Raw genomic sequence first — 26,696 nt, forward strand, 5'->3', positions numbered from 1 at the left:
GAAGGAATATTTGTTTGGTTATTGGGGCAATTGGTTATTGGGGCAAATTGTGTGAGTCATGATTAAGATGGCTGAAAAAAATGTCATTTCACAATGCTATCATGTGCAATTCGGTCGGTAGGGTGAGTGCTTAGAATGGGTAGTAAGAGATTAGAAATATTATATTTTCCTGAGTTTTCATTTGTCTGGGTTTTCTCTTACTTAGCCCAAGAACTTTTACTCTTCTTGTGCAGTCCCTTTGATGACAGCCTCTGCAGAAATAGATGGTAAATCCATCATAAATTGTAGGGTATTTAAACCTCAGAAGTGACATAACATGCAGTGTGCTGATGGGCAAGTCACTTAAATTCTGTCTAGGATTTTTTCTCACACATCAGGGGTTTTATTCCTTTTATCCTTGAAAATTTATCTGCAGGTATTTGTAGGCCTCTCAGAAACTGTAAATCAAAGTAGACTGATTCTAAATACTGCACTTCTTCCTGGTATTCTGTCCTACAGAGAATGAAAATTATATCTGTATTAGCAGTTAAAAACCACTTAGATTCTCAGGACTTTCTATCAGGCATTAAGCTGGTAAAAATACCTCTCACATTAGTTATGTCCTTAAAAGCCAGATATTGCTTAAGAATTCCTTCACAAAACCCCTACTGAAAATAGCAGCTGACTCTCAACTCTTAGTTTCGGGATCAATATTTTTAATTATCTTAGTGCTATCTTCCCTTTTTTTCTTTCTTCTTACACTGAAGGGATTTTTTAATTTGGTTTTAGAACTGAACCCGTTTTCTTGAAGTGTAATCATTCTGGGTTTGGTAGCACTATATAGTTTCAGTAGCTGATTTGGCTCCCACATTTGGATTAGTCTGAATTTCCCATCAGTTTGGTAGTCTGATTGTGAACAGATGTTTTAGGGTCATCCTTCTTGTAATGTCTGACCCTCAGAGAAGACCAGCCAAGTGGGGTTCAGAGTTCAGATCTCTGGGTGATGACCACTTCAGATTTGAAATTCTCTGTTCCTTAAAAACACTCGTCAAAGGTTTATTTCCCTTCTCCATGGCCTTGTAAAGTGGTGCAGTGAGACAGCCTGAGGATCAATAATAACTTCAAAGTTAAAAGTTGTGTGATAGAAACAACATGGAACAAATTTACTTATTCTGGTGGTTGCAAGTGAGGCTTACTGATATCTCAACATCTTACGGAATTCATGTCTGGGAGACATGTCTTTTAAAATAGGACAAACCAAATATAGCTAAAGTTGTCAGTGTGACTCTTGACCAGGGTCTGAACCTAATCCATTTTATGCTTTACTTAGTCAAAGCAATAAGTATTTTGCTTTCTACTCTATAAAATGTTTATATGATATCCAGATTAATTAATGCCATCATTAAAATGCCACTAGTTTTGGAATGATGTGCAACAACTGTTTAGCAATGCATAGTCAGTAAAGATTTGGGATGTTGCAAAAGGAAGCCAAGAATAAAGATGATTTTATTATTTTTGTGCACTGTCCTTATCATTTAGCAGTTCTAAAATATTCTAGTGTAGTAATTGTTTTCTAATACTCTCCTGAGTAAGAGAAATATATTTACTGGGTGGGGGGAAGAACCAACCAGGTTTTATTCCTGCAAATTTTTATTTCTTTTGAGAAACCTGGAGATGTTACAGCAATAAGAAGTTAACACATGGAATGTCACATATTTTTTGTGTGGTGTAGACCTGTGGAAATAGCCAAGAATTTTTATTTCTATAAAATTCCTTACAGGGTCAGTGTACCTGTTATGGAATTAATTTACCAGCAAGACTTGCATCCAGTTAAGAATTAGTACAGAAATTTTATGTCTGCTCTTGGCCCAGTTGTGTATCTCACCAATAAAGCACTTATTAGTTGTTTTGGTTGGGGAGGGGCAGAGATAGCTGTTCTTGCAGCTTTCAGAAGAGAACAGAGTTCTCTCTCCACTATATATGCTGATTAATTCGGAATACCACGTTCATTACCTCCTGTGTTTCAGCAAATACCCGTGTCTATCAACAGCAAAAGGAAGCCAATGCAGGAGAAACCTGAATTTCAGCAAAGGAAGCTTGGCATAAGCTACCTTGATAGAAATAAATGCATGAGGTTTATTGTTTGTTTGTTTCTGAACGGTTCCCTCACAGGGAGTCAGTTGGGTGATGTTGTTTCCGTTGGCTCCAGCAATGTCAAGGCCATTGATGATGAAAGTTTTGTACTGTTTTTCCTCATCGCTTGGAAAATTGTTTCTCCCCTCCTTCCCCCCCCCTCTCCCCCGGCAACCAAATCCCTGCCAAGCAAGCAGCTGTGAACAGAAAAATTTCTCAGCAAGATGAATCTGAAGTTTTGCATGCTCTGTGGAACAGGATACACAAATACAGCTTTGAGAGGATAACAGTTGAGGGGTACAAGTCCAGACTCTCTGAATAACATGCATGTGTATGAAATGGATGAGCTTTTTAATGTGTCTTATTAAGTTAAAAGATGCAGGAAAGAATTGAAAAATGAATGCAAAGTTTATTTTTCATAGTGACTTTTGGTACCTTAGCCTTAGGTAAGTAATGCCTGAAAGTTTGATCTCCAAGCTTTGCTATTAAAAGCAGTTAGCAGAACTAGTGAAAGTGAGTACTGCAGTTGTAGAATTACAAACTCAATTGAATATGTTTTAATTTAATTTTGGTAAACATTATCCTTATCAAAGCTTCCCATCAAAGTCCATGCATTTTGTTTCCGCCAGGGATTTTTTTCATGGAGGAATGTGAAATCAATATGAGAATTCTGTGGGGTTTTTTCTCCAGGAAAATAAATGCAGGATGTGAGTGTGCAGAAAATATGGGCGCCTATATTAAAGCCACCTAATATTTTCCATGCTTGCAGTGGAAATTTTCAGTTGCTTGCAAATTTGACAAGCTTTAAGTGAGATTTTCCATTACATGTTTCTGCCTTTATATTATTATTATTATTACATTTGGAGGGGAGATAATGTGCTTAAATGTGTAAATGACATATAAATAACATTTATATGCAATTTATGACCAGAAGAGCTGTGCTTGATTCCCGTTCCTCTGCTGTAGCTATAGTGCTTGTAATGTTTTGTTACATTTGGTCTGTAATATTTCATTTTCATGAAGTACCTTGTCCAAGTGAGACTCAAGTTTATCAAGGCAGTGATTTTTGTGTCCAATTTATGTAAGCTTTTTTAATGTTCATAGTTAATATTGTATTTTGGTTTGCGTTCAGGTAAGTCAGGGTGAAATACTGCTAAAGGATATGGAAAAGTCTGTTTGTAATTAAAGGAACACTAATTGGACTTTAGGGACTCTGTGTAAGATACACTAGTCTTTCCCACGGCCACACCCTGAGCATATGATCTTTAACTGAATTCATGGAAACATTCACACTGCTTCCTACAGATTGCAGCTGGCACTGTCTGTAAAATCTCTGCTTCACAAAGAGCAGAGGATTTTATGTGATAATGTGCAATGATACATTTCATTCTGCTTTAGTGTTACTATACAGTTATGTGAAACAGATGGAAAGCACTGTAAAAAGACAGTAAAATGCAATGCAATTATGCAATAATATCAAAATCCTAGTAATGGTCCTTGCAGTTCTCGTTCAGAGGAGGTGAAATAGTGCCATACTTGACCATCAAATATGCATGTGGCTTACAGATTGCATGCCAGCTAAATTGTTAGATGACCCACCAACTGCTTTTGTTATTTCAAACTTTTAACATCTTTCCCAGTAACATCATCCCTGCAAGTAGAATTTTTCAATGGCACAGAATCACTTTTCTATTAACAGCATGAAAATGTAATAGGTTGTCAACTGAAATATAAGGCCAATTAGATCCGGGCCCATCCAGTTCACCACTCAGTTTTCAACAGTTGCTAATCTCTGGCATTTCAAAGAAAGAACTAAGACTTTGCAAGAGACAATGGATGGACAGTCATCAGTGCCTATTGGGGGGATTGTAAGTTGCACAAGGAAAATTTGAGACTCCCATTTGTACTAGTGCCAGTCATTTTGTGTTCTCCATGTGCACTTTCAAATCAGAATGAGGAATGCATAGGATAAATATCTTAAGAGAGGTTAGCGTAGTCATTTGGTAGCAGTTTGATTCCTGTTCAAAGGAACTCACTTCTCATTTTGGTAAGCTGGTTAATTTTGGCAAGCTGGTAATTAATTTTTAAACTGACAGCAACTCTAGCGGAGTTTCTTCACTCCTGGATGCTTCAGTCTGTCTCAAAGTTATGCTTATGTCAATGTTGCTTTGAGTGTGGTAGGATGTGGATGAAGCTGAAGGGAATTCCCATTTAGAAGACTTTAAAACACTGATGGATGATATTTTCCTCATTTTGTAAACACTAATGTTAACTCAGATTGATGGAAAATGATGATAATGTAAAATATCATTGGCTGTACCTGTATCTTGGTACATGTCTTCACCTGAAAGAGGTGTAGGTAGAGGATGGAAAAACCTTTTATCAGTCTGCCTACTTTATGGCTACCTTAAGATGGTTTCTGCAGCTAGTCTGTGAGGAGAAAGAGAGTTTTATATAAAAAGAAAAGCTCTGGTTATAAATGTAAAGACAAAAGCTTTGACATTATTGTAGCCTTAGTCTGTCCTTTGAGTATGTGCATCCATTCTTTTCTGTCATTAGAAGTCATTCACAAGCCTTTTCTCTTCTTCACTGTACTGGGTAGAGGCCCTTGGGAGCAAAGACCCATGTCTGTGTATCTCAAGAAAATATGCTTCTACAGGTATGCAGCTGGGAATTGTTATTCAATGCTATAGGCTTTAAAAAGCATAGAGAAGGTAACTTACTTCCATACTGTTGAGATTAACTACTTCTGGTTTTTAACTTTCTTCACAAACTCCTTTATGGCTAGCACACTCTGTGTGAGCCCAATTTAAAAGATTTGCTGCTAAAATACCATTTTAGGAATATAACAGATGAAAAAACATGGGAAACATGGGAAATATCTGTAGCTAATTAAAAAGGAAAGGAGACAAGCTTCAGACCACTAGAATTTAAAAGGCTGAGTTTGGCTGCTGCTTGTTCTTGGCGTTTGCTACAGGATGGATTAGTAGTTTTGATAATTTAGCACAGTATAACTTGTAATTTCTAATATTCAAAGGGTGAAATATTCCAGATCTTGGACTTTTGACTTCTGGCATGTGAAATTTTAAATTCAAGAGGAAATGTTCTGAACTATTGTGACTTAGGTTGACCTGGTAAAGGCTTTGAAGTAGCTGGTGGTTTGTTTTGTTTTGAATAAGTAAAACAAGCTGAATTTTTCTAAAGCTGCCTTAAATTTACCTGAACTTTTTTGGAGTAGTCAATGCATCAGAAATATCCCATGAGAGGAAATGTTGATATTTGGCATAACTTCCATCTGAAATTTCATTCTCAGTCAGACCAAAATTATTGCTGGTGAAAAGAAAAAAAAAAAAGTAAAGTAAAAGAAAGAAATCCAACACAAAATCAGAAGACCGTAGTGCCTCTGACATTTCCAAGGAGAGTTTAGCTATATTTGGTTCATCAGTTCTGTTCAAGTCATTGACCAGTGGTGAACCCAAAGTTAGGACACCGGTTCTGATGCAGTGGCTGCAGCAGCACTGTGTTTATGCTGGCATAAGCAGTTCCCTTTCCTGGCCACCTGCTCCCTCCCCATCCTGCTCTGAGCTGCTGCTGTGCCATGATCCACCTAAAAATATAATTATATATAGATATATGTATATAAATATATATAATTATATAATATATAATAATGAACAATAATTTCAGGAAATTAATATTTTAAAGCTTTATTAAAATGTAAATTTAACTGAATTAGAGCATATTTGTGTATATTTGTGTGTAAATATTCACATTTCTAAGTATGAATCTAGAAGAAACTGATGTAAAAGAATCATAGTTTCATAAAATCAAGTTTTGTAGAATAGGCTTAACTGCTGAACTGGATCGGGGCCAGTGAGAAAAAGCTTGAGTGGGAAGCTCTGAAAAAAATAAAAGCCCTGATGGATTTTGGTTAACTCATTCTCCCATTCCCATTGCCTTGTTCTGACCTTGAGAAAAGTCTTTGAACTGTAGAAATACTATTCTTGTAAAATTAGCATGTGTCAATGAAGAAGTAAAAAACAAACAAAAAAAAAACTTTTAAAACTCAGCTAGCTGAGAAAGTGACTTCATGCTGTAAACATTTTCACAAAGAAACCTTTGGATCTCTTTTGGGTCATTACTTGGTAAACACCATCAGGATCATTTAAATAAAAGCACTGATTGAAAGGGGTACACAGAGCAGCAGTTCACTCTGCAGTCTGGAAGAAGCAGTGTCTGGGAAAAGAAAACTTCAGACATCTGAGCAAGGGTTTTTATACAAGTCTTAGGGTCTACTTAATGAATTCATTAATTCATACTGCCATTGTTTCAATTCAGAACAGTAATAATTTTGTTTGGAGGTGGAGACATCTTCTTTGGAGGAATATAGCATATTTTTCACATATATTATAGAATCATATAACAGCTCAAGTTGCAAGTGACCAATAAGGATCATCAAGTTCAACTCTTTGCTCCTTACATGACTACCTAAAACTAAATCATAGGACTAAGAGCATCGTCTGTATAGAATTGTATCTAGATATCTGCACTCCTTTTTGTTTTGCAGGTTACACTCTTGTTATTAGTATCAGCAAGTGTGTGCTGAGGAAAGCAAGATGGAAAACATTTTTGTTTTCTCTAAATTGGACATGTGGTTAAGGTCCTCTGTTCTCTCCTGTAGAGTCACAGCAAAGAAGTTACTGTCCTCCCTCAGCTAAGGGCTGCCCCTACACCCTTCAGTGTTTCCTGAAGGTCTCTCCTAAAATTTTCAAGGCATTAGCTGTTTTTAATATGCATCGGGAATGAAGCAATAGAATTTGGGCTCAGGCTGGAAAATTCAGTAGCTCCAGTGGCATACTTGCAATGCTTTGCTATACTGTGTAATTGGGTTTGAGGTCACATCAGTAACACATCCTTATGAATTTTGGCCCAGGGTTTGGCCCAAGAAGTTTTGCTGCATGTGTCTGTGAATGCCTTGCTCTAGTGTAAAGTACAGAATTTTTTTACGTTGAACATATGAGGAATACAGATTAGCAAAGGGTAATGAGGCAGTAAGAGATACCTAATAAGAATGTGGAAGCTCTGCAACTTTTTCATAAAGTCCATGGAAAAGAGGGAATGTCACGGGCAATGTAGTTTAAATCACATGTTGATTGGAACATCGTTGCCACAGCATAGAAGTTGCTTCAGGGGAAGAGAGAAGATATAGTTTGGGTTAGGACTATGAGGTGAAAAGGGTTAAGCTTGTAAAGTAAGCATAACTGCTTACAGAATGATAGTCAAATAAAACTCACAGAAAAATCTGGAGGCATTAATAATTATAAAGTGTTGGAAATCACAGTTTCATCTCTGAGAATAAGCTGTGTCAGTCTGTTGGTAAAGATCTGCTTTTCCAGAATCTCAGTTGCCTTCATTTAACAGCTAGTTCCTCAAGAGGGAAGTAGTTTGGGTGTTAATATCACTGTATAAGACAGTGATAAGTGATAAGACAGTGTAAAAATACTATAAAATGTAAGTAATGGGGGAAACATTATTTGTATTTTGACAAAATATGTAAAGTGTGTTACTGGGGATGTGATTTATGCGACGAAGGTTGTTTTGTTAGCTGCCAGTTCGTGCTCTCTCATTTCAAGTTAGAAATAAGCAAGTTGTACTGTGCTGTGCTGTCAGACTCTGATAGAGGTTTTTGTTCAGGGTATAAAAAAAATCAGTACTTTGGTCAGAAAATACTATAACCAAGAAAACACTAAGAAATTATTTTGGAAGTGTGGAGTATTGTATCTCTTACTTATTGTAAACAATTTACATTTCCTTCGATTTTTTTAACATTCTTATGATGCATTCATTGGGCACCGTTAGATATTCTGCTGAATTGTAACTCTAATGCTAATTGAGTCCTTGTCTGTCTTCCACATGCAATTGCAGCATTTGCTACTGCTGCCTTCATATGTTCTTAAGCCAGTGGAAAGTTCATCATATTTGAGAAGGAGGGATAGAGTAGTCATAATTTATAGGAAAGACATTGAAAGCACAGGGGCCAAGAGAAGACCTGTCTATGTAAAAGCAAGGACGAAGTACTCTACCAGTGCAAAGCCTGTTTTAGAGATCCAAAATTGGTGTCATGGACAAAGACGCAAAGCATCTTAGCTCTGCAGAGGAGTAATGTTGCCCAAGAGCAGAAATTGCAGAATATTCCAGAGGAAGAACCTTGTGGAGGTTTTCTCCTCCAAACCTTCATTCAGAGGGTTTTGTTGTGGTGGGATTGTAGGGGTTTGTTGGTTGGTTGGTTGGTTTTTTAACTGGACCTCCATAGCTTGTGTTTCTTCTTGGGATAATTCACAATATCATCCAAACCTGTGAACTAAACAGAAGAAGAAAAGTGTTACAAAAAAGTGAGGGTTTCCTTCTCCCCAGGAAAAACTACCACCACCATCACTCAAGGCTAGTTTCTTATGATTTTAGGCATTGTTAGAACTGGCCAAGAGTGTTGTCAATTACTGCTAGTGATTTCTGTTGGATGCAGGAGGCAAAACTTAGCTGAACGGTAGCCAAAAGCTATTAATGGGAAATAAGTACACAGAAGTAATTCAATCTGTGTAATCTTATCTACAGATGGTCCTGCAATCTCTGCAAGGCCTCTGGCAAGCAACTGGAGTGATGTGAAAACAAAAACAAAAAAGTCTGCATGCAAATAGAATTAAAGATGTGAAACATCTTTGTGAACTAGCTCTAGTTTTCTACTTGCAATAAGCCTGAGACCTCAAGACATGCATAGCATGTGGCCCAAGAAATGAACAGTGAGTCCTTTCTCATACTGAGCTGAACTACCACCTAATGCATGATGTTGTTACAAAATACTAGAACAGTAAAATAGAGGTATGCCTCTCTGATTTTTCTTTATTTATTCTTACCCTCAAGAAGTGAGTAAATGCCCTTGTGCCACAGCAGCTCTCTAGGAAAAACTTCTGGAAAGAAAAGTAGAAGGAAGAAGGAATGTTTTAATCTGGCACTTTTTAAATAATGTCTCCATGCGTGTGAGCAATGCTGTGGGTTCAGAGAATGAGATGTCTGAAGAAACTCATCTTGTTTATAAACTTTGGATTTATTTCCTATAGTACTTTCCATGATGGTTATATGAATATTGCAAATCTTTTTGTAATTACTAATTCACTTGTGGAGGACTTCATGCGCCCTATAAGTCTTCATTCTGCAGTGCAAGAAAGGATCTCAATGTACCTCTCTGGAAGCAACTAGATTTCTCAGAAAAGATCTTTGCAGTGTTCTATCTCTATGATGCTTCTCACTAACAGTTGGTGGTACATACAGCAGTCTATCATAGTACTCCTATTGAGTTCAAAACAGTATTAGGAGCATTTATTTTTTTTTTTAGTGTTGTTCTGCTTTTTCTGACATATGCCCCATCTGATTTGAAGAGAGGTCACGCTGGGGATTTGAAAGAATAACTGCAGTGAGGATGGGAACGGCTTCTTAAAGCAGTTCCATTAGCATCACCATTGAGTTGGAGTGGTGTTTTAAACCAGTATAGTAAGTTAAATTTTGTTTATTGGAAAGTCCAGTAACATATGGATCTAGCATGTTTGGGTAATGTGCTAATTCAATCAAGTGTTTATAAATTAAGAATATATTTGAAAAAAACCCAAGCCCTGTCACTAACTGAATGAAGAGAATAGTGCAGTGAAATCCATTTGAAGCTGTGAAGAGTTTATGTTTCTGTACTGTAAAACTTGTCTCATGGCAGATCAAACTCTTTTGATCTCCTGTCTCACATGTTTTAGGAATCTGCAGCTGCTGATGCCTGGGCAGTGAGTAGGGAATTCTAGTGTTGTGAAACTATGTTACCCAGAATTTGTCTCATAACTATTGTTTTTGAACCTTCTTAATCCCATATTATTAAGAGGATGGAGTAATTCCCACACATACAGCTGTGGGCTGTTGTGTGATACCATCAGAGCAGATGGGCCCAAATCCCAGCAGAAGTGGTCCCTTCAGAAATGAGGGCATTGCATCTGATTAGGAAGATTTCCAAATTGCCTTGCATTGCTTTCTAAGAGAAGTGTGGAGGTTTTGTAGTCCACTTGTAGGACTACATTAATCTGGTGTATATTAATGTTTGGCTGGTACTGCCCACTTGCAAAGCCTTTTTAGTGAGGTGAGAATCTGCCCCTCAATGGGCAGAATATTTCCCACAAAGTTTATGTGAGAGGAGATGTAAGTGGATCTGTAGTTCCATGTGAGACTACTGGCTTTTTTAACAGTGTACTAAAGCAATTCAAATTAGGGATGCTTGAAAAGGGTTGGGCATTTTCCAGCTTGTACTTTTGCTTGTGTCTTGGGCCGAAACAACCAAACATAGCCTGGGGTTTGAAATGCTTTGAGTTGTATGCCTGCCTCTAAAAAAAGCAGAAATAACAGAATAGCGTGTATAGCTAATTTTGAAAGATATCACAACGAAACAAAACCAGGGAGTACCAGAATAAAAACAAGAGGGTTTAGTTTTTGGCAAGAATATATCCATTCTGACTCCCAATTTCAGTCTGTGAGGGAGGGTATATTTGCATATGTTTAACTTCAGTGTTGCAAGATTATAACACACTGCAGGATAAGTGTTTTACACTAAAAATATTTTGGGGATTTGGGTGTTGGTTTTTTTTGTTTTCTTGGCCAAATCAAAGATTACCAATTAGTGAAAAATGTTTGTGCATGTGTATGAATGTACACACAATGACATAAGTAGGCCCTCCTTTCACAGTCCTACAGACTTGCGTTCTGACTTAAAATCAAACTTAAGTAGAAGGTAGAAACTGCTTAAAGTAGAAGCTGCCTGTGGTTTTTCTTTTGTACAAAACGTGGTGGTCAGCTGATTAAAGTTCAAAAAATTATTTTTCTTGCTGACTACTTTTTTAACCCTTTTGCTGTATCATTGAAATGGGAAGTGTCTGGAGCTCAGCAACGATGACATTTATTCTTAGGAGGACGGGACAAGATTAAAAGTAGAAACAGCTGATTAGGCAGGATGGCTCTGTAGAGAAAGCAGGAGGAAGAGAAATGTGAACATCTGCTAAAGCTATAGCAGTGATTATTTTGGCTAAGTTCAGCTTGCAGTTCCTTTTGAATTCTTCTTCAGTAGATGTCAGCGCTATCAGTGACAAACACGATACAGGCTTTTGGAGTATCATTAATTTGGGTAATGAAGAATGTAATAAAGAGGAAAAACAGGCAATTAATTTTTTTTTTTTTTCAGTTTTCCCCGTGTTCAGTATAACATGCACTAAAAATAAAAAAGAAGTTTTGACGATCTGATTTGCTTTTGCAATTCCCTATTCTTTTCCCACTGATGTTCCCTTTTACTGGGAAAATACTTAAGACAGAACTGTTAATTGTAGTGCTGTGTCCACTGACTTACAGTTTCATTCAGTACCTTCCATGTAGATCACAGTCCTGCTGGCTTTACTGTCACAGTGTGTAGTCAGGGAATTCTGTCTAAGGTTCCACCATCTTTTTCCTTCAAGCTAATGTGTAATACACTCAAATCAATCTCAGTCCTCTCTTCCCACAGTAGAATTGTCAAAGATGTTTAATAGCAGAACAAAAACTTGGGAAGCATTATTAAAGAAACCTAAGAATTATTGATTTATTTTCTGTGTGCATCAAATACCTCCCAGCTCTGAGAGGGAGAGAACTTTCTGAGAATTATATTTGTTTTGCATCTCATCAGAACAGATGATTAATAGATTAATAAAAGCAGCTGATTTTCTCAGCAGTACTGGCTCAATCAACGGATTGTGTTGCCGTCCATTCTTAAGGAAGTTTTTAATATTCTTGTGAAATTTCATGTCCAAACTAACTGGAATTAATGTTGAGTGAATGAATTCATGTAGTAATGAAAGAAATGCTTTACTGAAGTCCAAAAAGGCATCTGAATGACCTTCATCCTGCATTTTGTAATTACGTCCAAAAGTAGTGATGTTTAGAAAAAAATATTAATTTTTTTTTTTAATATATATATAGAGAGAGAGAGAAATTTTTGGCAGTTAGCAACTGTGAGAAATGAGTGGAAAGCGTAAAGTGAATTATAGACTTGACTTAATCTTTTATCTCCTGGGAAGAATTAAAAATTTAGCACTGGGTACTGAAATAGTTGATAGGAAATGTCTACAAAACCCCTAGATATGAAAACATTTGAACCATTAAAAGAACTGAGCTGAGGGGTGGCTTTTGATAATGTGAAACAGAAATAATCATGGACTGTGAATCAAAGCAGATAAATTCTGCCTTTATTTATATGATATTGTATCTTTTAGGTAAAGAAAAATAAGCAAAGCTAAGTGAGAGCAATATTTGAATATGCCTTTTAAATTTGCATCCAACATTTGTTTTAGCAAAAAAGATTTTTTGAACTATTATAGAGAAAATTGTTTTGAACTCTTGTATACATATATAGAAAAACACACACTAAAATATGGTAAATCAATCATGCTTCGCTTGATTGATCATATGCACATTGTTTTTAGCTTTTAACCCTATGCAGGTGTGCTTTGGCATACTTTGGAGAGAGAAGATTACATGCAAATAGTTAATTAGAAGACCAGTAATTTTTTTCCTTTCATAGGTAACGAAGCACAACTATAAATGACTGAAGACTTGTAACAGGTTTGAATTAATCTCCCTTGCCCTCAATTATCATGCAGAATTGAAATCATATTGCCTCTTTGCTAATTGAGACATCTCCATTTATATTTGGGTTCCAGTCAATCTTTAGTCACTATACATAGATATTTAGATTTTTCTTTAGTTAACAGGTAGTGATTTCTACAATTATCTGTTCACTGCAGTTCTCGTCACACATGGATTTTCCAGAGGAGTATTATCTCAAACTGAGAATATATTTCATGTATGCTAATTGATCTTCCTGTTAGTGTTTTAAGAGCCTGCAGAACAGCATATTTGAATTTCAGTGTCTCACTGAATTACCTGTGCAATTTCCAGTAATCAGTGCTAGAGGATTGCATGCCAGTGGTAAAAATAGAGGGAAGATTACTGGTACAGTTTTAGTCTGGGTTAGACAGGCACAACAGTCACTGATTTTCCAACACATTTCTTGTATTTGCATCAAGCTATACAATAAATAGCAGTGATATCATATTTTGTAGTCAGTATATCCTACATAATGTTGTTCATTATATTACAGTTGTGTTAAGAGGAGCTGGTCTCAGTGTAAAAGCAGAAAAGAAGTAGATATATAATGCTTGCTTTTTGTTAATGACAGAGTTTTTTTTTTAAATATGAGCTTCTTGTAAAATTACCTCTGCTTGCCAATGTACTATCAGTTGTTTGTCATCCACCAGTCTCTTGTAGAACGTGACTGCAGAATAAGAAAAACTTCCAAAGACAAGAGCAAGTGTGATCCAAGGTAGAACGTGGCTTGGGTCAGGAGGCAGGTCTGTGTGTAAGTGCTCACCTTCCAACAGTCCTGTTGAGTTGGTGGTAGTGGAATCTTTGAGACAGGTAGATGAGGGACCTTTAGGGTAGGTGAGTTTTGTATCTTAAGTAGCAGTATTATTTCTAATGAATTTTGTACATATGAGCTTAATACTTAGATGTGGTCCCCTGCTAATAGCTTTGTTAATGCTGCTACAGCAAGATACTTATATTTTGAAAGGTAGTTTTGTTGTAAAAGCAGAGAGGTCTTTTGCTACCATACAAGCAGAAGAGAAGCTCTTATCTCAGTTCCAGGTTCAGCTTTGTGGTCTTCTCAGAATACTTGAGGACACAGTGAAATATTGCATGGGAAATCTCTTACACATTTCCCTTTCTTTCAGAGGAGTTGTCATAGCAGTGTTATGCTTAATAGTTAGTCTAGGTGTTTAATAAATTATTTTGTATATTGTATGTTTTAGGTGCATTTTACACTTCAAGAATCAATTCCAAGAATAGTTTGCACTGTAAGACGATGATAGCGATTTTGAGTAGTTTTGTTTTTGTCAAACTACAGATACAGTAACTAGTTTACAGCTACTGCAGATACAGAAAATAGTCTACTGCTCACAATTAATTCTTGCATTGCCATTGTCATCCTTGCAAAGCTGTAACTTCAAGATAAAGTGGCTACTTCCTGGATCAGTTCTTCCAGAAATGAAAAAATCAAAGATCAGTGTGTGCGAAGAGAACAGAAAATAACTGTGTTCGTGTTTGTGGACATCTAAGTCTACTTTAGAGTAAACTGAACTGTAGTTTGCTATGGTTGCCCAAAGGCAGAGATGTCAAAGAGTCAACTCATATCTTAGGGCTTATTGCTACATATCTGTTAGAGTTGATACCACCTACCTGCCTGAGATAAACCCTCTGCAGAACTGGTGTTAGTTGAGGCAAGGAGGCAGCAGCGCAGGAAAAACGCTGCTGCTGGAATTCACTGCTGGCGAATTGAAAGCATTTTTTTCACATCATATTGTACATCTCCATGTATAACACATGACATCACTATGTGTGAATTTAAAAATGAAGGGATCTCCAACGATTTGTTTTAATTCAGAAAGAAAATACTAAGTCCTTCATCAGTTCTGGCTTTCATGAATTACTAAATTTCCTCCTACTTTTTTTCCATTTCAGTTTGACTCCGCTCAACTACCATATAAAATCCACTGCACCGGATATAAAAATGACAAAAATCTGGATCACGTTTTTGCTGTCCTTCCTATCAGTTATTATGGTGAGTCTTATGAATTTTTTAAATCACTTCCAGTTTTAACAAGTATGTACAGAATACCATATAAATTATTAATATGGAAATGCAGAAACAGCTAATCCCGTGCTCAAATGTAGTTTCTGCACAGCAGGATCTTTATCTACCTTCTGTTCTCCTTTTAATTCCTGTGGTAAAGGAACAGAAATAGTATTTTATCTCTGCTGAACCCAGCATATCCCTTGCTAGCAGAGAACTTTACAGTAAGAGTTGGCAAGTGACATATAAGCATTACTGTCCAGACCCCAGGAAGAGTGGAGGATACATCTAACTTGGATTCAGATAACATCCTTAGAACGTTTAATTTAACCCCTTCTATGACAGTGGTACAGTATTTCAATCTGCAGCTTCGTTTTTCCATGAGGTTTAGTAGCTTGCCATAAAAATACTTAACTACTTGAAAAAATGCACTTTAAAGGTTCAGGTTTTGATCAAGATCCACTTTCTTAGTTGTTTTTTTTTTTTAATGATTTTTAATAATTATAAAAGTGGATGTCATGCCTTTCAATATCTTTTTCAATTCTGCGGGTTGATTTTATGGTTCTCAAGACTGTAGAGAAACCAAATAGCTCTTAAGAAGCTGAAAGCTTCAATCCTACAGTATATGGAAAGTCTCTTTTCATAAAGAATCATTTTTGGGCCTGATTCAAATGCCTTTTAGACTGATGTAACTTCAGTATATTTTACTGGATTTTGCAAAAGCTGTTTATATGCTTCTGATCATCTCAGTGTTTTCTATGCATTTTTCCATAATTATTTACAAATCTTGCAGATTGCTACTCCCCCATGCCCATTCAGGACATATATAGTAAGATTCAGTAGTAAGAAGAATTGCTAAATTAACCAGAAAACCCCAAAATCATATAGTCACTAATAAGATTTGAAGTTCATTTTCCTTCAGTAAAATAGTATTTCAAATATAATATTTAAAAATACTGAAGTTTAAGAAGTTTATATTGAAGTCTGTAGATGACTTGCTAAAAAATATATCTTTTTTCTCTTAGTTTTTTGTCAGTGCTATACCATCTGAAGGGCATCAGAATATGACAGAGGACTTCACTCAGCTGAGTGTTACACGGAATAAAATTATGACAGCACAGTATGAATGCTACCAGAAAATTATGCAAGATCCTATTCATAGGAAAGAAGGTAAAGACTATTTTCTTACAAGGTTTTACAAAGGCAAATGTTGAACAGATATCTGTTAGTTCAGGATCCTTCAGTTATATTAATTTCTTGTCTTGGCAGCAATCATTTTTCAGGCTGTAACTGTATTTATAGAATGTTTTAGAAATCACTTGGATTCATGAAGATAAAGTAATGTTATATTACCTGCCCATAGCACCACTTCTTATATAACACAAAGCTTTCATTTCTCATGAGATAATATAATGTTAATTTAAATAGATATCCAGATTTAAAAAAATTATGACTGATTCATCTCACTGCTTTATTTCATTTTGTGCTCTTATAGTACCTGTCTTCCTGGTCACATCTGCCTTGAAAAACTGAAAGTATATTGTTACACATAATTTCCCTGCTCTGAGGGTTGTGTTAGTGCCATTAATGCCTTTTCTGATAACTCAGAGCTAACCTTAGTAACTCTCCCTGTTACTGTATTCACAGTTTCTGACTTTATAACTTCTGGAAATATTGACTTGATTGTGAGGCAAGGATAGGTAATTGTATTCTTTTACAATGAGTTTTTTCTTCTTCTGAAATGATTCTTTGGAGGAACTGAATGTCTGGAGGTCAGAAATGGATACGAGTATGACAGGTTAAGCTTATGTCCCACCTGGGGCATCACAGCTTCATAAGGACATTGTCCTTCATAAGGACAAATTGGAAAATCTTCAGATGAGTAACAATTACATGATGTTTGAAACATGCAGCCTTTGAGACAGCAGGGGGGAAGCACTACCAAGTTTTAAAAAGAAATTGAAGGAAGATATTAAAACACCTTCAAAATTGTAGAGAGGGTCAGTAATTCTGTGTGCCTTTTGGAAGAGGATTTGTATATGAAAACCCAGCTCATGCCTAAGGGGCAATTACTTTAAATGTTAAAATTTGTGTGAGTGCAATGAGGCTTTGAAACTGGCTCTTGGGGGACACTGTGGGTTCTCTGTCCCTGGAGCACTTAGAGAAGTGTCTGTCCACAATAACTGCCTCAGGCTCAGCTCTGCCTGAGGCAGAGGAGCCATGGCTGCCTCCCAGCCAGGCTTTCTGATGGAATGCCACTGTGTTTTCAGTTAACTGGTAAACACATGTATAAGCTTGGTACACATCCAAAATGTAAATAAATTCAGTAAAATGGTCTTTGCAAGCATTAAGCTTCTTGTTAATGTGTATTATTTGGTCAAAATTGATTTAGTTTGTTTTTTCTATGGTGCTTTAGATCTGAGGTTCGTAAATCCTGCATGTAGATTGTTTCAAGGTGAATGATGATGGATTTTAAAATGTCTTAAAAGAAATTTACATCTAGGAAACTATTTCTATGAAGTGGAGTTTGAATTAACTATTGAGAAATCTTCTGTTTCTATTTTATTTTTTTCTCATTGCTGTGAGAAACTTACCTTATGCAGTCTTACATCTTACTTTTGAAAGACTGTTATGAGAGAAAGGTTGTTATTTTATTGTCAAGTGTCTACTTGTTTACAGGTCCTTACTGTAACAGGACATGGGATGGCTGGTTGTGCTGGAGTGATGTTGCTGCTGGAACTGTGTCAGTACAGCGTTGTCCTGACTACTTTCAGGATTTCAACCCATCAGGTAAGTGTGCACAAGCTTCTACATCAACATTTTTCTTAATAAAATGAAATTTTGGGTGCTTGATGCCTCCTGTTTGCCCCACTCAAGTCTCCCTAATGCTCCAGAATTTCAGTAACTCCAAACCCATTATTTGCATTTTATCTTTATCACATAAAACTTATTTGCTTTTCTGAAATATGTCCTTGAGGGATTATGTAGATTAGGAAATAGAAATTGAAGTTAGATCACAGTTTTTTCCTCTTAGAGATGAGCTTTCCTCTCTGACAGACAAGCAGAAATATGACTTATCTTTTACCTCAGTTTAGCAGTTGAAGTTGACAAGTTTCTCCCACAAGTGAATCTTTCCCTGTTTCTGTAGGCTAAGCTTTGCATCTGTGAGCATGTGGAAAATGTCATAGACTTCCACTCTTGTCTCTTTCTGCTGCATTTGGTATTTCCCAGGGTCCTTTCATGCCACTTTCTATTTGATAGTAGAAATCATTACATGATCCCAGAAATTTTCCAGTTTGATTCTTGAGCAGTTTCTCTATCGATGTTTTGCTGCCTGTCTAATCCTAATTTACAGTGGTAGGATGTCAGATCTCAGTTTAGATCTTGGATGATAAACAAGCCATTTAAATATTCTTGTCACTTCATCTGGTCATTCTCTAGGAGTTATTTTGATATATTTTGATACTTAGTGGATTGGAGGAGGGAAATCTATTTGTTTGCTTAAGAAAAACATGCTATCAGTTGCCCTTGCCAAGAAAAAGAGATGGCCTTTAGTTTCTTAGAATTCATAGTAACAAGCAATGTCTCTCTGGTCATATTAATAAAGCTGTCATTTGTTTCTCAATCTTTCTTCATTAAATACTGCACATCAGGAAGTAGGACTTCAGTGCTGACTTGTGTTTTTCTTTTTCTTTTTCTTTTTTTTTCTTTCCATCTACTTTGACTGTAGAAAAAGTTACGAAGATCTGTGATACAAGTGGGAATTGGTTTAGACACCCAGAAAGCAACAGGACATGGACAAACTACACACAGTGTAACATCTATACGCATGAAAAAGTGAAGGTAGGAAAGCAATAAATGCATGTTACCAGTGTCAAGAAACTGATCTGAAAAATTTCTCAAGTTTCAAAACATGAATGGCAGCAGAGTTGATGCAACATCAAAGTGCAGAAAGAAGAAATCGTGTTGAATAAAAAGGAGGAATTGTGCAAAACAGAGCCAAAGAACTCCAGCCCACTTGCTTTGTCTTTTACAGATGGTTTCAACTGGTGGAATAATATGGTCATATTTTTGTTTATGGGTATTTTAAATGTGTAGGTACTAGTACTTGTCTGCATCATCCACAGTCATCTACTGGTAAGCAAAGTGAATGCCTTATAAGAGCAGACCTTTACATTTTTCTCTGTAATTTTCAAGTAGGGTCCAAGTTCAGCAGAACTGCAGGAGGTTTGCACATCTCTGGAAGACGTGCTGAGTGCTTGGGTTTATCCAATTAACTCATAGTGACAGATTTTTGGCAGGTGTACGACCAGATTTTTACTTGGGATGAATCCATCTTCAGGGCAGCTTATGTAGAGTTCAGATGTTTGGGGTTAGTTCTTTTTTTCCCTAGTGTGAAAAGCAGAGAAAATCTTTTTTTATTTTACAAAAGTGTAGGCAAGCTGTAGTTGAGTGGATTCACCACAGGATCTTTGGACACCAAAGGGAAGTAAATGAAGAGAAGGGTTAGGGTTTGATTTTCCTTGTGGTTCCTTTCCTGTGGGTGTCTTGTATCTGACCTCCCAAGTGCCATTTTTTTCGGTTTCTGAGAGATTAAGCTGCTCATATGAATGGAAAACTTATACTTTGAGTTTATTTAAGTGAAATTTTGCAAACATCCAAAATTACCTCAGGCCAAGCAGCAAAGTGCTTCGAGAAAGTTGTTTTCTATAGATCAAAGGTAGACTCTATGCGTGCACATACCCTTGTGGGTATATGTATAGATGGTATTTTTATAGACTTCAGTTTGTCTTGAAGATGCCCATCCATCGACAGATTTAGAAAAATAAAAATAAAATTTAAAAAAATCTGGTGAACCTCCAAATGGCTCTCATTCTGAGATATTCTGTGATATGTGAGGATATAATGGGAAAAATTGTATATTTTACCCCCACCCCTGTCCCCAACTGTATATCCACTGATATCCTTTATGTTTATGAAACATTCAGTGACGGGAAGAAGCAGTAAACTGAAACTGCAAATGCCCAAGAACTAGGAATATAAAATACAGGTCAGGATAGACTGTAAATCAATTTGGACTTTATGGAAAAGAAATCAATAATAGCAGATTGTGTCAAGAATACTGACATCTAGTAGAGATCCTAACTGCCTGCACCGGTGCTGTCAAGAGTGCTTTAGGGTATTTACCTAGAAACCATATTGAGAAAAGGTGGTAATCAAATAATGAGACATTGAATACACAAATAGCAGTTTAATTCTACTAGCAGAGATGCTATAATTCATCTATTCTTTCTATTATTTGGCTGGAAACTGAGAAAATATTATTCAGACAGGAGCAACCCATGCAGGTCCTTCTTTATGAATAATGAGCTAGTTTCCCTCAGGCTGTTTTGCCTGTATATTTCAACTCTGTCATGCAGCAGAAGCTGTTGTTTAAGTGGAATAATAGCTCCAAAGAAAGCCTTACTGCTTGCCATGGTTCTTTGTGGTGTTATATTAAAAAGCATTATCTTTTCCCTTTGCTCGGAAGGCGAGTTAGATAATGCACAATAAATGTGACTGTTATCCATTGTTCAGTTCTTATTGTTCCTGCCCTCATCAGCAGTCCCTGCTGTACCACTGTTTCGTGCCAGTTCTAAATTGTGCGGAAATCTTCTCAATCCTTAACGTGCACCGTTACCTAAATTGGCCACTGACTGAGGTGGTGCTATGGGGTATGGGCCTGTCACAGAACGGCTGTCATTACATATATGTAACCAAGCTTTGGTGTTTCAGAGGTAACCATTGTTTTTTCTCACTTCCACATTTTTATAAGAAATTCACTTAGCCCTATTGCATTACTTTTTTTTATTTATTTATTTTTTAAAAAATGATCTCATTTTAAAAATTAATGACAATCTGAAAAAATATTTCCAGAGCCAATCTATGTAGCAAGCTGCAGTTAGTCTGTCTAAGATTGGAATAATGAGTTCAGAGGATACGTACAGCTTGGAGTACATGAGCATTTGTACGTATGCTCTAATTCTTCCTATAGAATCCATATAGTTGTGCTTTATTCTGATAGTGTAAGGCTCAGCCTAAATATTTTCATTTCATTATGTGCAAAATAATAATCTTACATGTAATGCAACGAGAAATTTTGTGAGGCAGATACCATGACTGAAAGCAGGGGTTTCTTACTGGTGGAATTTAATTTTTTATTAATTCAATGAGTTAATGATAACATGTACATATTCCAAATATTAATTTACTAGTTCCTTATTTTTGCCTTTTGTATCTACCCAGCTTTTCTTAGTTCTATATTTTGAATGTGGGCTTATTTAACAAGCCTCTTTTGCCTTCACTATTTTTGAGCCATTGTTAATTTTTTTCATGCACTTCCTTAAATGCTGAATGAAAACTAAATTTCCAATGTCATAATCACAGCTTCCTTTGAAGGAAGTGTATTTAAATGGTAAGAAAAAACTTCTGTGAGCAAAAAAATACATAAATTCAAATGAGATGCATATGTTTTACCTAAGAGTTGTCTTAATAGATGAATCAAGCCTCAGACAGGAATGCAGTCCGTGCAGTAGCATAAATAGCCAAATGTATGTAAATACTCAGAAAAAACATAGCAGTAAATATTAGAAATCTAATGTTTCAACTGATAAGAGGTAAGTTCTAGTGGTTATACCGATGAATCTATTGTGTGTCCTACAGAAAGAGATTTTAGTAAGATGTGATTTGCAGGTTTCTAAACTTGACTCATCATTATCTCTAATGTTTTTATTTTCTTAATCCTTTCTTAATTTTCTTAATTTTATATGCAGAAGAGATGTATAAGTTTGTGCTTTATCAACAATAGTTCTGTATATATTACAAGTGCTTGGTTTTGTTCTTGTATTGCAGACTGCTCTGAATTTGTATTACTTGGCCATCATCGGACATGGTCTTTCAATTGCATCACTTCTGATTTCTCTTGGCATATTCTTTTACTTTAAGTAAGTATATTTAAAATCCTTTACCAAATATTAATGTTTGCAACAATCCCAGTTCCAAAACTTTGAAACACCATCCATCCCAACAAAATTATATGGAGTAAGAAGGTGAAGAAAGTCAGTATATAGGTTTGGCATTGAACATTATATTGTAATAAAATTTTAGGTTTCTTTTCTGAGAAATCTAAAATCCCAAATCTGAAAGCTGTAGAATATATTGAAAATAAGAAATGGAAAAATTTTTGTTTGGCTGGTTGTTTTGGTTTTTTTTTTGTTTGTGGTGTTTGGTGAGGTTTTTTTTAATAATAAGTTACAATATGGATATGTCAAGCATCAGCCAAAGTAAAGAGCAAATGGAAACCAAAGCACTGATGACATACAATAGGTGCAGTAACGTTCAAAGTAGGTAGCCACAAAATATGATAAACTGTAAAGAAAGTAAGTCTAAAAGCTACAGCAGGAATGAGAATAATAAAAATAATCCTGTGTTCTTACTCACTGTATCACATCTATGACAGTTATGTCATATCCACTAACTCATTATGTTACCTTCTTGTAAGAAAGTTTGAGCAGTGTATTGCCACTGTCATAACACCTTGTCAAATAATGCACAGGTCTTTTAAAATTAGTCTACTTACTTTTGGGAACTTTTCTTTCCTGTGAAAAACTATTTGTTAGTTGAGTTGATGAGGCTTAGTAGAAAGGTGAAACCAGGAGTGTTGCCACATGAGCAGAGCTGAGAGAGACAAGTTGTTATCTCTGCCAAATGCTGCACTGCAAAGTGTGGGCTTTCCTTGTTAACTTGCACTAGTTTAATAATTTCTGCATTGTTTTTCATTGGATAATATAGGTCTGCTATCTGTTTCTTAATACTATACCCCACTGTCTCACTCTATCGTGGTTTTTTCTTGTCATTTAAACACGAGTAGCACGTACAGCAGCAAAGTGCAATTTTGCTTTCCTCATGTTCTTGACTTTGATTACGTTGGAGTAGCAGATATCTGATAAAAAATTATCCATTTTCCGTCACATATGGCTGAATATAGTGTTTCCAATGTAGATATGCATTATTTCGCCAGGTTCTGGGACAACATTTCCACAAATCCCCAATAAACCAGTGTGTTTCAACTTTGTAGCCTCTCTTTGTGAAATCCAATGTTCAAGATGACTTTTCACCTTTTTTCTGACTTCTTTTCATGAGGACAAACCATAACATTTGGAGGGTTTTTAATCAATTTATTTGCATATGGCCTGTAAAAACAATGCTTACCATTTCCAAATTCAGTTTCCCTCCACAAAAGCAACATTAAAAATGACTCTGAGTCCTTATAAGAAGCTTGATTTTCCATAAAATAAAGCTATACTGTTCCTATGAATGTCACAAAAAGTTTAGCAGTCCAGCTAATGTGATAGGAAAAATGCTTTGACGTAGACTTTTCAGGAGGAGACAAAAATATATGGGTTACAATATGATTTTAAAAGTTCAGAAACAGTAAAACATGATTTTTTTTGTACTGTAATATGAAAACCAAGCCAATTTCATCTTGGCTTGTGGCACTTACTGCAAAAGCAGGTGATCTGCTTTGCTACCATTATAACTATGTCATGTTTGTCTAACCCTCTAGGGATTTCTTTTTCTCCCTCTGGTAGAAGGATCATCTCTCCTCAGAGAACCACATGGAATTAATCCAGACCCACAAACCACAATTTCTAGACTGTGGTTATGGTGGGATATAAAAGGAAATTACAAAACTTAAAGGAAGCTAAAGAAAGTCCTCTACAAGCTGTTCTCCTGGGATGTAAAGTTCCTCTAAAGTATTTTTAGAACCAGAGGGGTATTTAAGGATCTAAATTAATACCAGGATGTATTATGTATCGGCTGAAGCTTGTATAATTATTCATAGCTTTAACAGGTGGACCTTATTTTTTTGCTATTGTGCAGGGGTGCCTTTGAGTTTGTTGTGTTTCCAAAGAATTTATTCTGTTCGTCAATTGATAGTTTCCAGACAACATTTGCTGGATTGCTGACCATTAGAATATCTCATAGTTTGAGAAGAAAGGTGGTACTTCTCTACATTGGAAAAATGATGGTGTTTTTCAAATATCTGCAACTTTTCAGGATTAAATTTATTTTTGCATTTTATTTTTTCATTTGAAATTCTTTTTTTTCTTCAGAAAATTGTCTCATTGGAAGTACTTGTCCAGTTTTTGTTCTCCAAGTGGATTGGAGTTCTTGGTTTAATAGCATAAAATGGGCAATTAACTTGGAACTCTGATCTTCCTCTCTGAAAATTCATTTATGACACATAAAAGTAACTTCTGCAGTGGCTCTGCTTCCTTGTTTTATTATATACTCTAAATCATACGTGTGTTTATTATAAATCCTCTGTTAAAATAGTGGTTTTCATAAAGAAAAGGCAAGAGATATCTCAAAAGAACAGTGAATTCAGAGAAAGAGGAGCTATAATTTGAAAGATGTCACTCCCACCCCCAAACAAAAAGTAAAACCAACAAAAAAACCCACCATCTGAAATAAAAAAGTGGTTGATCAAGCACAAGCAAGGGTAATTCTCCTTAAGTGCATACGTAGACCTCGCTGGTTGAATTTTGCAGTATTTGAATACCTTAAAAAATTAGATCTCAAATACACCTGGGTGCTTTTAAAGTGTTACTTTTTTCTTTTGGAGAAAAATTGGTGAAATGAATTATTCCCTAATGCCCAAGATACCCAGGAGTCAAAATAAGAAGGGAAATAGGTAATGTAGCAGGAGGTCTGTTTTTATTTTGCTGCACAGGGTTTAATCCAGGGATAGGTCATTCAAATGTTCTTAGATCATAATTATGAGAATTAAGTGATTAAAGGATATTATGTCATTAAGAAAAACAGTCAGAAAAGGAATATAGGAAGGGTAACAGAAGAGGGAGGGTGGGGAGGCTTAGGAAAAAAACATTTTATTACCCAAAAACAGTCTTCGTTTTTAAATGTCATCAGTCTTGCTTTCTTGTTTCTTGTCTGGTGATCCTCTCAATCCTTTTAGACATGGGTGGAGGTGGGTGTGGATGGGTGTGTTTGAATATTCAACAGGAACAGCTGCTGGATGACCCTGAGAGATGGCCCCGTTAGCTGTACGTGCTTTTCCTTGCCTGTGCATTGAGTCTTAACAATAAGCAGACAGAATTCCAGAGTTCTTCAGGACTTGTTTACACAAAGCACTGAACTGGAATCTAGTATTGCCTCTCTTTTCATATATAAACTATATAGGGGAAAAAATATTCCAAGAACATAAGAATGGCATATTATGATAATCAAAGCTTTATGTGTTTGGGGCATTAAAATGAAAGCCAAAATTAAAAAAAAAAAAGCCCTAATGGAATATAATTTATCATTTAATTCATATCCAAAGCTGTGTTCTGTATTTTAGTCACTTTTTTTCTTTTCTATTTTCTTTGGGCAAATAACACCTGGCAACCAGAGGTTCATGTAGTTCCTTGTGTTGCATGGCAGCACTGGGTTCTAGAGGGGTTTCCTTCCCCCGTATTTAGTGACGTGAGGCTTAGAATGTCTCAGGGCTCCAGGGCTTACCTTGCAGAAACTCTGTCTGCCGGATTCATGGTATTGCACTGTGAGTATCTGAACGTGTTAACTCACTCCGTGGGTCTGTGGGGTGCTTCGTACACTCATCTTCTGATAGTTCCAAAGAAGGCAGCCAAGAATTGAAGTCTCCCCTATAGCCTGTTTTGACTGTCTCTCTTGTTCAGTGTGGTTGTATTTCTGTTGTTTCATCTGTCACGTTCTCAACAGATTTCAGCATACTCCTCCAGCTTTGGTGACTATTCCATATCTGCATTTCTTTATTAAAATAGAAAGTTCTTCTCCTTCCTGCCCTCCCAAATTACCAATAAATCACTGGTGTCCATACTTTATCTCTTTTCTATTTTTCCAGGCATGCTATTTGAAAAGGCTGGAAACCTTGATTTTTATTTTTTTTTTTCCCCTGTGTGACAATTAAGACATGTCCCCTGCTGACCTTATCAATGTATTTCTGATTTCTCTAACAGTGAAAAGTAGTTGCATGTAAGTGATAGATTTTCCTCCTCCATTTAGTCATTTCATTTTGTCAATCAACTGCTCTCCATCTTGCTGGCTAATCATTAAACAGAGGCAAATGCTTCAGCAGATGCTTTCTCCAAAGTAACCAAAGAGCGTTTCCTAAAAGTGCCCACAGTACCACAGTCATTTATCGCTTCTCTTTGCGTGTGGGAGATGTTTCTCTGAGTAACACTCACCCTGCAGAAGTGGCTGTGTTCCTGACTGCTGGCACTGGCCTGCTGTGTGACTCTGATCCACTCAGTTTGCTCAAAAGTGCTGGGCACCCCCTACCATAAATCTGAAAGGATCATTTTTACCTAGCCTTATCAACTGATCCTCTACTTTCATAACAAAATGGGTGTTACTTTCTTTTTGAACATTAAGCTTTAATAACCCAGTGATCTGAATCTATATCTGTATAGGCTTTCTATCTTCTTTTGTGTTTGTCTGTAAAGCTGAATTTCTTTGGAAAAACTTGAAGGAAAAGCACTCCTGCTTCTTGGAATGATAGTAAGTTAGACCTGTGTTCTCCAGGATGGCAGATAAACAGAAATTTGCTGTGACTGTGTTCAACTTTGGGTATTATTTAATATTACTGAACACGGTGGTTTTTTTAAAAAGCAAGCTACTCAAAACATGTTTTTGTCTTTCATTTTAATGCCATATTGAAAGAAAACCTTGAAAATCAACACAATTAAATGCAGTTATATATTGCATTTTATAATTGTATTCTATATACTTGGTTATATACAAAAGTCAAGATAAAATTTGCATT

At 36.2% G+C, this 26,696-nt stretch overlaps 1 protein-coding gene across 2 annotated transcripts in view; it reads left to right on the forward strand.

Annotated features, from left to right (window-relative positions):
- CALCRL (calcitonin receptor like receptor) overlaps positions 1–26,696 on the forward strand; it is a 71,347-nt gene that overhangs the window by 25,875 nt on the left and 18,776 nt on the right. For both annotated transcript variants that reach the window (XM_014954634.1, XM_014954635.1), the window contains 5 exons: positions 14,740–14,839; positions 15,877–16,021; positions 17,531–17,641; positions 18,582–18,694; positions 21,743–21,834. In XM_014954634.1, the coding sequence (XP_014810120.1) occupies positions 14,789–14,839; positions 15,877–16,021; positions 17,531–17,641; positions 18,582–18,694; positions 21,743–21,834 (512 nt within the window). In that variant the 5' untranslated portion in view covers positions 14,740–14,788. The remainder of the gene's footprint in view (positions 1–14,739; positions 14,840–15,876; positions 16,022–17,530; positions 17,642–18,581; positions 18,695–21,742; positions 21,835–26,696) is intronic.

This window comes from Calidris pugnax, unplaced genomic scaffold (genome assembly GCF_001431845.1).
Source record: "Calidris pugnax isolate Ruff unplaced genomic scaffold, ASM143184v1 scaffold103, whole genome shotgun sequence".
In the NCBI taxonomy this organism is placed as follows: Eukaryota; Metazoa; Chordata; class Aves; order Charadriiformes; family Scolopacidae; genus Calidris; species Calidris pugnax.